Here is a 12,880-nt window from a genome sequence, read left to right on the forward strand (position 1 = left end):
CAGTGGGGACATCTGTTTCAGCGACATTTACTAGAGGTGTGACTTACTCTGCCTCACTTCCTGCTATGTCTCTGGAATAGAAAGTGAGGGAATCTCCCAAGCATCGATGTAGGCAGCAGTAAACTCCTTACACAGGTTCTTTCCCTTCCTGCACTAACTAGAATTTTAAAAAAATGGCAAAAGCTCTACCTAAAGTGAAAGGAACATGTAGACTGAAATCTTTATTCCCGTACAAATAATTGCCTGGATGTTATGCTGAGCATTTGGCTTTACTTGTTTTTGAGTCACAGACCTCCAACTAGCATGCAGCCCAGCCAGTGGAGTCAGACTAGAGTAAAACCATCGTATCTGCATGCTTATTCTGGGACACTGACCTGTAGTATTAGGGGCAGAGCATTAGCATGGAAGTCAGGCAACTGGCATTGTTTATTATAGAATGAAGATTGCTGTCTCAGAATTAATCTCGCTTCAGGTGAATTTTAACCTCTAGTTGTTCATCATTTGCAATAAATACTCTGATGCATCTTTGAAACATATAAACATGCTTGTTTTGGAGTCTAGTACCATTATTGAACATTATTCAACATTTTTGTGTTTCAAGGTGCCATAGAAGAGGAGCGTATAATGTGGAAAATGGAGAGAAGCTAAAACTTGGTCATCCTACATAATGCTGTTTATAATCATGCATCATCATCATCATCATCATGAATTATGACTGTGTGAAACAGACTCTATTTTAAGTTACCCGAATTGATCTATATTTATAACACTCCATTGACAGAACATATTTAAGAAATACTTTTGAATTTATTTTCTCTTCTTGCACAAGCATTCATGTCTGTGCCTTCATGAAACATCAAACAGCAAAAAAGATACCCTCAACTCAACAATCATGTTTCAAGTCTTGATTATAAGCTAAGTTGATTAGCACTTTTACGTAAGAAAAACTTTGCATCCTTACAGTAACTTGCACATATTTAGTAATTTTAGTTCTTTTTATTTGTCATATAGTATGCTTGATAGAAATGTGAACAGATATATTCTCTAGCTATCCAGAAAAAAATGATTAGCGATATTACCAAAATAGTGTTAAAATATTAATGCAGAGATAAGCCAGAATTTAAGCGGATATTTTTAAATGAAGTGTTTTGATTTTTTTTTTAAATGGAGATATTTTTATAAAAATGTTTGAGTGCTGCTATCAATAAAATTCATAAAAGTTCAAATAGATGCAGCTTTGCTAAAACATAAACACAGCACTCTACTATGTCTTATGTGATGGGGCTGCCATTTTCCAAACCAATATATTCTTTTCTTTTTTTCTAGTCCCTTAAAGGGACACTTAAGTCTAACCAAAAAAAATGAATTTTACTCACCTGGGGCTTCCAATAGCCCCCTGCAGCTGTCCGGTGCCCTCGCCGTCTCCCTCCGATCCTCCTGGCCCTGCCGGCAGCCACTTCCTGTTTCGGTGACAGGAGCTGACAGGCTGGGGACACAAGTGATTCTTCGCGTTCCTGGCCACAATAGCGCCATCTATGCTGCTATAGCATATTTCATATACCATATAGCAGCATAGAGGGTGCTAATGTGTCTGGGAACGCGAAGAATCACTCGCGTCCCCAGCCTGTCAGCTCCTGTCAGCGAAACAGGAAGTAGCTGCCGGCGGGGCCTGGAGGATCGGAGGGAGACGGCGAGGGTACCGGACAGCTGCAGGGGGCTATTGGAAGCCCTAGGTGAGTAAAAGTCATTTTTTTTGTTTGACTTAAGTGTCCCTTTAAGGCATGAGTGTTGTTATAGAAACTTAGTTGAATCAGTACACAGTAGCGTATACAAAAACAAATACAGTAGAGTCTTGGTTATCCGGCACCGATGGGGATAAGCTGATGCCGGATAAGTGTGCTTTCTGGTTGCTTAAGGCTCAATGTTAAAAAATAGCCCTAGCTAATACAGTACTATACCCTGCTCTATATACATACCATTAACTCTGTATTAAATGTTAAAATGCAGTAATTGAAAGTATATTAACCTGGGGGAGTCATGGAACTCCGTTTTTAAAACAGACCTAAACTCTTGCACAGGAGACAAGGAAAACACAGAGAAATCCATCCAGTTTGTGTTTTACAGAGAACAGCTTGTCGAATTCTCCAGTATTTGCATTTCTCAGCAAGTGTAAGTTGGGGCCATCAGCTCTCTGAACTTCGGACTGTGCCAAAGTTCTGTGCTAACATGTAAACACAGGAGGTTAACCTCTTCTGTACTCCCAAGAAACCAGGAAGTAAACACTACAGGATCTCTGATGGAGTTCTATAAGCTGTAACAAAGAAATGTTTTTCTTTAAAAGTTATTATGCTGTTGCTTGTATTTTAGAGCAGAGAGGAAGTTCTGAGTTTAGGTCAGCTTTACACTCAGCAGAGCCATAAAAAGCCTACAAAGTTGGCCTTCACCACTGTGAGTACTGCCAGCAATTTGTGCTGGTTGGTTGAGACTGCTTTTTAGTTAAGTTCTGCAGAACTGGAACTCTACTGTAGCAGTATTTTAAAGTAGTTAGCAAATCTATTAAATTAGGTAGTCATACAGTAATACATATGTATGAGTAAATACATTGTACACAGTAAATTGCCAGTGAAATAGTGGAGGATCCCTCATCCCCTTTTTTGTACCTCCAATGACCTTAGCCAGAGGAGGCTGTGTCCTTTTTTGATAAACACTTCATTTCCATATGAAAAGTGCACTTAAAAAGGACACCTAGTTTCCTGGAGTATTAACCAGTTATAGACCAAACAGTCAGTTACAGTTTTTACTTTAGGTCCATTTTTGAGGTGTACCTAAACTCTGTCTTTCTTTAATAAAATATATTTGTTTGTTCACAAATAAATACAAAAGGTAGGTAGCTAATCGAGCTTCAGAGATTGACTCCCATTCCTCACATATTCTTACGTTATACCTTAAACTGGACAAGCAGAAAGTGGCCCACTACTGTCACTTAATGTAAACTATTTTATCTCAGAGAAGCATAGGTGAAACAATGTTATTTAAATATGTAGAACATTGTGAAGATGAGATCAAGTAGAGGAAAGACTACTTTGGGTCAGTTCAGGCAAATTTAACATTGAAAATATGTTTTTTTTTGGTTGAAAAAGACATCCTTTCATCAAGTTCAACTACAAAAATTAATTTAAGTGGACAAAGAATGAAAAGTGATGCCTTTGTTAAGTTTACCTACATGGAAAATTGTCTTTTTGTATGTACCATCAATTGTAACAAGCTCTCACATTTAGTCTAAAGGTGGCGACGCACGTTACAATTTTTTTATTTCAATATGACCAACTCAGTCGAATTTTTCAATTGATGGAAAGTTTTGAAGACATTGTTTAATGCAACACATAGGTGTGTCTGATATTGCCACAATTTTGGGAAGAAGATTGTAAACAGGGAAAAAGTTGGTTAAGTGGAAAACTTGAGAGCACAAAGTATTTATACATTTACACCATAACTGCTTTGCTTAACTTTCTTTTCCCTGATTATTTTTTTTTTAATTACCAATAGCACAATAAATTCCTAAGCACAGTCAAGTACTGTAATATTTTCCGATTTCAATAGTTTTTATTGAAGTTTCAAATACAAAACAGTCAAAACATAAACTTTGACATAATCATAACATTAACTTTTAATATTTTTAAAAACAGGAAATAGATACATAGTGTATTAATAATATTTTAATATACTTTCTTTTTTCTCTTTCTTACTATAATTGGTGGAATATTTGATATATTGTAGTGATGATGGAGTGAGGGAGGGGGGGAGGAGAGGAAAGAAAATCAAACTATGATGCAGACCTGAGACCCATGTATGATGGCTTCACAGCTGTCACATGGTCTTATCTGGGTCACATACCGGCTGAGTTTGAAAAAGCAGAAAAAAAAAAAAATAATATTTTAATATTCTACCACTGATTTTCTTTTTCTTACATTACATTTCTTTCACATTGATTACAGTATGATTTTCAGTTTTTTACCTATATACATATAGTCATAATCCTTTATAATTTCATCCTTTTTTTGTTGTTTATACAAACAATAAATAAAGCTTATGTCCTGAATAGTTGCTTACAATTTATTATGGTTAACTTTAATATCACAATCTAACACGCCACATACAATTCTTACTAATTTTGGTCAGAAATTTCCAACACCTCCAATCTAAGAAAAAAAAACTGGAAAAAATTGGAAATACAATCAGATATCTTGGTCAAATAAAAAAAAAAACCTTTTGATTTTTCGGTACAACCGATCCTTTGGATGAAATTGTGGTAAGATTGAACAGAAAAATTGTATCGTGTGGCCACTTTAAATCAGTTTAACAACTTCAAACAGCAATGTTTATAGGTTTGCCAAAAAAAAAACATTTCTCGAAATGAACTTTCTTTACAAAAATCTTGTGAATCTTTGGTGTAATTACATTCATCAATACAAAATTGACCGTAATTATTTCAAGAGCTCATCTGTAAACTGAAATAAATCAAGATTAGTGCTGAGCATAAACCTCTCCTGATATACAAATCCACCCTGCTCCAGGAAGAAAAGAAGCCTAGCAAAACAAAGTCAGGAACAGCCAGTTAAGTAATTAAAAGCTGGTATCGTTGATTTGCTAGATTACTATTTCTTCTTTTATGCTCACCACTAATCATTATAGAGGTCTTGATCAACCTCTTCCTGGGGTACATGGAGGAGCCTTTCTTTCTGAATGATCTCAGTCAACCCGGCAGTGATAGAATTGATTACAAAACACCTATTTACCATTGAAAGGGGACTCAAAGATGCATAACTTTCCTGAATAGTTGCTGGAAATGCAAACAAAAGTAAACAAAAGATGAGCTAGAGACCTTGGCTAGTCAAAGAACAGCCTAAAGCCTCATCTACACGGGTAGATGAGGCTGCGATCCGGCGGCTCGATTAGCCGCTGGATCGCCTCTTCCGCATGCCCGCCGCGTCCCCAGCATTCGATTCCCCGCTCGTGCCCGCTCATCCCCGCCGGCGCCGCTTATCTTCCGCTCGATTCCCTGCCATTGTCCCCTCGCGGGGAGCGAGCAGGGAATGGGCGGTGCGGAGATCCGTCCTGTCGGATCTTATCAATCGAGCCGCATTAGCGGCTCTATTGATAAGGAGCATCGCGGCCGCATCTACTCATCCCCATTAATTGCCAGTTCAAGGTGTAAACAGATGATGTTTATTCCTGCAATTGAACCATGGGGAAAAGGCTGCAGCAATTGTCCTGATTTACCGGGTAAACCTCTTTAGAGATTTATAAACGTAATTCTTTCATTTAAGTTTCCTAATAGCTGCTTATAATAGAAACTAGCAGTAAGAGAACAGAGGCGCCTGCAGGATAAAAGTGGATAAAACCTTTAAAATTGCCTGAGCATCCTTTTGGGGTACTATTTAATAAATGTGTTTATAAGCAATCAGACAGTCTTTCGTGTCTGCTTTCTGGAGGTAAGTCCACCGCTTCCTCCAATCAAATTTTAAAGGTTTTATCCTGCTGGCGCCTCTGTTCTCTTTCTGCTATATCGTGTCCACCCCTGGTGGAAGGGTGACCCACCCCCTTGTTTCCGATCTACAGAGAGCGACTTCTTAATCCTGAGTGAATAGGCTTAATCTGCTCACCTGCCTATACAGTGGTTGCCTGAGTGGTAACCCATGTTTGTGAGTATACATATCTCACTGATCATTTAACCATATTGTTTGTAACATTCTACACCATATTGGGCTCTCGGTTTTTCTATTTTATAATAGAAACTAAACTTTCCTCCACCTGATCCAATTACTTTGATTAAATTCACCTTGCTGGCCAAAGCTGCAAACCTGCCATATCTGTTTCTTATGGGCTGCTATGTTGTTTTTGGAAACTCTGAACATTATCTTACCTGCAGTTAGTGATACGGAGTGACATCTGAAAGCTGTTGCAGATCTAAAGGGCTCTCTTGGTCTCTGAGGCTGACAGGAGTTTGTTTATTGCTAGATCAGTGACAGGCAGCAATGTTGCCTCTTAATAAAAAAAATTAGTAAAAATGTGAGACCCGATTGTGAAAGGACTTTCGACTACAAACCTTTTTTAGTGAGTTCAGGTACACTTTGTGGAGAATGTATTGTATTTCTATCATATTTGTGTAATTTATTGCAAACACGTTCCAGTTTTTTGGTGCTCATTTTGGACTGCCGTTTAGTAAGTTTTGTGAGTAAAGCAGAGCTTTACTGTTGCAGACAGTATACAAATGTCAAGGACAAAGTCCTCAGACTTGATTAACTGACTGAACTAGGCCCTGTTTTTCTTGATGTAGCTCTCGTATCATTACTACACTACAGCTAGAGGGGTCCCAGCTTGTGCTTAATGTTTGTCAGTCAATAGTTGGAGTGCTAATAAACAGTAAAATTGTATTTACTTACTAATTTTCCTAGTAAACCTCCAAATTTGCTTTTTTGTCCTAGTCCAAATCAACAAAACAAAAATGGGAAAAAAACTACCCTCTGATGAAATACTAAAACTAAAAAAAATATTACTGACTATAATAAGTAGTTTTCTTTTCTTTTTTACTTTAATGAATTCCAGTTTTATAGAATTCAGAAGTTTGTTGTTGTTGTTTTTTTTAATATTTTATTTAGCACAAAATAGACTGTAGAAATTTTTTTTTGAAGGGTGCCTTAAAGGCCATCTTGGTTACAAATCCATCAGCAAAGTAATGACACATGTTTACCTGAAACCTCGGGTTATTTTAAAAGGAACTACAGTGAAAATAACGTAATGAAAAAAATTACTTCGTTTTTTACAATCATTATTTATAAATGGTTTAGTCCGTTTTTGCCCATTATAAAAATCTTTCCTCACCCTGATTTACATTCTGAAATTTATCACATGGCGACATCTTAACTGCTGGCAGATGATGTCTGTGGAAGGAGATACTGGTTGCTTGTCAGTTGTTATGTCCCACAATGCAACAAGGGCTCCCACAGTGTGATGTCAGGACCTAGGTGCTGATATCATACTGGGAGGGGTTTCACCACAATATCAGCCATACAGAGCCCCCTGCTGATCCATTTGAGAAAAGGTAAAGATTTCTTGTGGGAAAGGGGGTATCAGCTACTGATTGGAATGAAGTTCAATCCTTCGTTAGAGTTTCTCTTTAAAGGATAAAGTACAGTACAGTAGCAAGAGCACTATCATGGCAGGGGAGTCCATCCAAAGGAAATTACTGTCTAAAAACACAAGCAGCAGACCTCCCTCTAACTCCCTGGATGTCAGGATATTGACATAATCTGTAGAATAAGTTGAATGTGAAATATGGCTGTAGACCTTTACTAAACCAATAAAATGGTAGGAAGTTTAGCCCAATCCCATAGGATTTACTCCTATTTTTCAGATAGACAAATATACAGCACTTACAATATTTATAATTTAAACATATAGAAAATGTATACATCCAATTAAGCACAAGAAGCGGGTAAATCCTCACCAATCAGAAACAGAGGGCAGGGATTATGTAAATCTGCTGGGTAATTTCAGGAATGCTCTAGGATAGAAAAATAACAATTTGATAAGTATATATAAAATATACTAAGCATTATAAAATGTCCATATGCAATCCAGTATAACCATAATGATTAGTATATATATGTTTATATATATGTATTCATTATTCTCCATTTGTATATGTCTAGAATTTAATCATCAAAATCTTACAAAAAGTGTAACTTTTTTGACACAACACACTTTATATTTTTATTTAATTGTTATTTAATATTGGTATTGTGTATTTGATTGGGCCATGTGTGTAAAAATGGGTGAATAATTGATTTTTTTTTTATTTATATTTCTGTTTAAAGTTTTTCTTTGTAAAAGAAATGTTAAAGATGGCAAAGGATGACGTTCAGACAAAGTCCGATACAATGTACATTAGAAGAAGGATGATGTGAAAGTTGTACACACAAGAAAGCTATTGTTAAAGTCTCCCAATGTACTCATAAGAGTTTTTAGCATGTTATTTAAATAAAGGCAATAAAGAATTTTCTTAGAAGTACTTTTCGATGAACTGTAATTTAATAACTATGTTCATAGAAAACAAAAGCTTTCTTTCTTAAAACAGAAAGTATTTGACATAATTCAGGTTGGAGTTAGCACTGAGATTTTTTCCAGTGCATCACTGCTGAAATATGCAAATTACCTATTGTCCCCAGGTCTGTGAAATCAGTACAAAAATCTTCCGACTCCAACTCCGACTCCAAAATGGCTCAGACTCCGACTCCTCGACTCCAACTCCTTAGTCTAATACTTACCAGGGCTGTTGATTTTGTACAAAATCATCCGACTCCTCAGTTTATGAAATCACCTACTCCAACTTCGGGGAACCCAAAATTGCTCCGACTCCTCTACTCTGAATCCACAGCCCTGGTTGTCCCCGTGAGCTAAACACACCTCCAGATCCACTGGAATGCAATGATGTGTCAGCTTGTTAATATTACAGAGCCACACTAATCCAACATGCATACAGACTGTTTCGGATTGGTTGATCCTCATCAGTGCATGGTATGGATTAATTTGGCTCTATGGAGTAGGACTTAACCTCCTGAGCGATAATCCCGAGCTGAGCTCGGGGTATGTCGCGCAGGAGGATTTCTCAGGCCCCGCTGGGCCGATTTGCATAATTTTTTTTTTGTTACACGCAGCTAGCACTTTGCTAGCTGCGTGTAACTTCCGATCGCCGCCGATCCGCCGCTACCCGCCGTTCCGCGCAGCCCCCCCCCTCCCCAACCCCTTGCGCAGCCTGGCCAATCAGTGCCAGGCAGCGCTGAGGGGTGGATCGGAACTCCCTACGACGTCCATGACGTCGGTGACGTCATCCCGCCCCGTCGCCATGGCGACCAGGGAAGCCCAGCAGGAAATCCCGTTCTGAACGGGATTTCCTGCTTACTCTGATCGCCGAAGGCGATCGGAGTGGGTGGGGGGATGCCGCTGTGCTGCGGCAATAAATCAGGTTGGCGTTAGCGCAGAGATTTCTCCCAGTGCATCACTGCTGATGGTTTTCCCATCCTTAACTGCAGTCATGTATTATGAGATTGTAATAAAACCAGTCTTCAGAGTAAACCACCACTCTCCCCACCTTTCCTTTTTTTTAAAAAACTTCCTATTCTATTTTCAAACCCTTTTACTTACGACACTAACGCCGAGGGTCCCTCTCCCACAAAACCCTCAGTTATAATTATGCAGACCCTGGAGGTGGACCACTTATCATTTCAGCTGTCTTGCCTCCCAGTTTTACTGTTGGTCATTCTTCTCACTTCTTCCCTTTACCGTTCATTGAGGGAGGGCTCATGGCTATTACAGCCACTTAGTTCCCGACATCTGTTGATCGTAGAGGTCAATTAAATGTTAATAATTACAGCCTGCATGCAAACTTAAATTGTATCCAAGCCAAAGCTGGGGTTCAGAAACAAATGCTTAAAGAGAAGTTGTAAGAAAAAAAAAACAGCCCCTATGTGGTACTTACCTCGGTAGTGAAAAGCCTCAGGATCCCAAAGAGGCTTCCCCCCCACTGTCCTTTTTAGTATTTCCCTGACAAGCACTGAGCAGGCACTGCAATATTTTCCTTCCCCAGCGCATGCACAGTAGCGGCTTCCCGATGAGTTCAGGCGAAAATAGCCAAGCCCGATCGGGTCCGCTCTACTGCACAGTAGATCGGACCCGATCTAGCTCAGCTATTTCCGGCTGAGCCAGAATGGGAAGCCGCTACTGTACCAGCATTGGATTGTGGTTGGTAAATACAGGGCTGTGGAGTCTGTACAAAAATCTTCCGACTCCTTGGTTTATGAAACCACGACTACGACTTCGGGTACCCAAAATTGTCTCGACTCCGACTCCTTAGTCTAATAATTAACAGGGTTGTGGATTTTGTACAAAAATCATCCGACTCCTCAGTTTATGAAATCCATGACTCCGACTCCCGGTGCCCAAAATTGTCCCGACTCCTACTCCGACCCCACAGCCCTGGGTAAATATTGACCTCGCGGCTGTTTGGAGGATTGCAGCACTAGGCTGCCCAGACGGAGGAGGACAGGGAAGCCTCACTAGCATCCAGAGGCTTTCTCCTCCTTAGGTAAGTATCCCCCAGAGGATTTTTTTTTTCCTTACCGATTTGCTTTAACCTCCTTGGCGGTTATCCCGAGCTAGGTTCGGGGCGGAAAACCGCAGCTAAGAGCGGTAATCCCGACCTCTGCTCGGGGTAGCCGCCGGAGGCTGTATGCCGAGCAATGCGCACAGTGGGAGCGTTTCTAGATACCTCCCGGGGATCCCGACGTCAGCTGCCATTCTTCTTCCTCTCCTCCGGGGCTCTGCTTCCTGTTGGTGAGATCTCCGGCTGCCGTCATGACTGCTGCAGATCTCCCTGGCAGCATGATTTTTTCCAGGTTTTAGGGTCTGAAAGGGTGCAAAAAAAATTGCACCGCTTTTAGATCCTAAAATCCGGAAAGAATCATAACTCCAAGGGGGTTAACGAAAAAGAGAGATGCCTGTGGATCCTATAGAGGCTTCTCACGCCGTCCTCCGGTTCCCATCACAAAAATCACTAACAAGAACTTGACTGCAATCATCGGAGGACTGCGCTCCTCTTCAGGCACGAGGACGACTGTACTGCACCTGCGCAAGTGGCTCTGTGCTAGTCTGTGATACTGCACAGGTGACATTTATGGTCCCGGTGGCAGCAGTGAGGACGGTGTTGGAAGCCTCTATAGGATCCAGAGTTATCCGTCTTCTTAGGTAAGTAATTATTTCTAAACCCAAGCTTCGGCTCGGGTTCTCTTTAATGCAAATTGGGCCAGTCAAATTCATCAGGTTCCAAATACAAGTAGGCCTTTTGAGGATCTCCTGTCAACAAAGAGACTATCAATTCAGCCAGATTTTTCATTAGCTACAAAAAAAGTGACACCTGAATTGCATTCCTAGAGGCAACCACCACTGTAATTGTTGACTGTTTAGCCAATTGCTGTGCCAGCTGGGGTGTTTTCTGTGATCACCCCCCATCCATCTCCCACAGTGATTTTACGTGTCTGATCAGTTTCAATCGATAAAATGCAAAAAAATTGATTGAACGGTAATTGTTGCTGGAGCAACAGATAACAGATTTGATTGGTCAGAAATTGAGCAGATAAATTGATACATGTTTGGCCATTTAGGTTGCTGAGATTCAGCTATTCCTCTCCATGAGCTATAGGTACCCTTGAAAAAAAGGTTCCATCCTGAGATAAGTGAAATGTTTTTTTACCTAAGGACACCATTTGCTCTGATATTTTTGGTAGTACATTTGGGTATGTCAGACTATACTACATATTACTGCTTATTTTTAACTGAATAAAAAAATGCATGCTTTAACCACTTGAGGACCCAGCCTTTACCCCCCCTTAAGGACCAGCGCTTATTACAGAGATCTGTGCTGGGTGGGCTCTACAGCCCCCAGCACAGATCAAACATTAGGCAGAGCGTCCAGATCGCCCCCCTTTTTTCCCCACTAGGGGGATGATGTGCTGGGGGGGTCTGATCGCTCCTGCCTGCGTGTGGCTGGCGGGGGGGCACCTCAAAGCCCCCTCCACCGCAGGATTCCCCCTCCTCCCTCCCTTCCCTGGAGATCGGAGGCTGCGCAGGAACGGATCTGTCCTGTGCAGCCTCTAACAGGCTCTTGCCTGTCATGTGACAGCGATCCCCGGCCGCTGATTGGCCGGGGATCGCTGATCTGGTACAACGCTGCTACTGTTAGCAGCGTTGTACAAATGTAAACAAAGCGGATTATTTCCGCTTGTGTTTACATTTAGCCTGCGAGCCGCGATCGGCAGCCCACAGGCTATTCACGGAGCCCCCCGCCGTGAATTGACAGGACGCAGCTGCTCGCAAGAACGGCTGTTTCCTGATTAATTAGCCTGCAGCCGGCGACGCAGATCTGCGTCGCTGGTCCTGCAGCTACCACTTTGCCGCCGTGCGTTATGAGTGCGCGGTCGGCAAGTGGTTAAAGAGAATATGTACTCTAAAATTTTTACAGCAAAAAGCATACCACTCTATTCATTATGTTCTCCTGGGCCCCTCTGTGCTGTTTCTGCCACTCTCTGCTGCAATCCTGGCTTGTAATTGCCAGTTTTAGGCAGTGTTTACAAACAAACCAGCTTGTGATAGGCTCACATAAGCAGAGTGTGTGAGTCATACATAGCCTGCAGGGGGCCTGCAGAGGGTGTGTATCGCTTCTATCCAATCACAAGCAGCCCTGCACATTCCACACATTCAAGCCTTACCCCGACAGACACAACAGGAAAGGAGATAAGATTTGTTACAGAGACAGTGCAATTAGGAAAGGCTGCAGTAAGCCAGAGCACATTAGAACAGGCAAAGGAACTTATAGGATAGAAGAACTAAGGCTGAACATTTTGTTACAGTCTCTTTAATGTACTATAGTAATAATTAGGCAAACATGAAAATTCAAGCTTGCCAATCCCCATACACCATAACCAATCTGATCACAACTCAGCCATCCTGGCTGGCATGTAAGATAGCTGGTGAGAGGAGGAGGAAGGCAGGTAGTACCAGCAGTTTATATGTGTAATAATGAGTATGGAGAGCCACCCAGATAACCTCTAAACTGTATCGTCTGTTCACCCTAAAGTAAGATTGTTTCCACAGTTTGACTGCTTTGGTAGGGTGACTGCCAATTATAGATACAGCCATGGAGAGGAACCATTGCTAAAGGAATTAGAGGAACCAAGGGCTGTACCCCATCCTGTCTATGTGAATTCTCAGGTCCCAGGCTTACCACATCCTTATTTTTTGGGGGGTTGAACCGGATGTCAGCATG

At 41.0% G+C, this 12,880-nt stretch overlaps 1 protein-coding gene across 1 annotated transcript in view; it reads left to right on the top strand.

Annotated features, from left to right (window-relative positions):
* Window positions 1–1,349, top strand: part of HBEGF (heparin binding EGF like growth factor) — a 68,626-nt gene extending 67,277 nt beyond the window's left edge. The window contains exon 5 of the mRNA XM_068272938.1: window positions 602–1,349. Within this exon, the coding sequence (XP_068129039.1) occupies window positions 602–668 (67 nt within the window). The 3' untranslated portion in view covers window positions 669–1,349. The remainder of the gene's footprint in view (window positions 1–601) is intronic.
* The last annotated feature ends 11,531 nt before the right edge of the window (window positions 1,350–12,880 follow it).

This window comes from Hyperolius riggenbachi, chromosome 3, assembly GCF_040937935.1.
Source record: "Hyperolius riggenbachi isolate aHypRig1 chromosome 3, aHypRig1.pri, whole genome shotgun sequence".
Classification (NCBI taxonomy): domain Eukaryota; kingdom Metazoa; phylum Chordata; class Amphibia; order Anura; family Hyperoliidae; genus Hyperolius; species Hyperolius riggenbachi.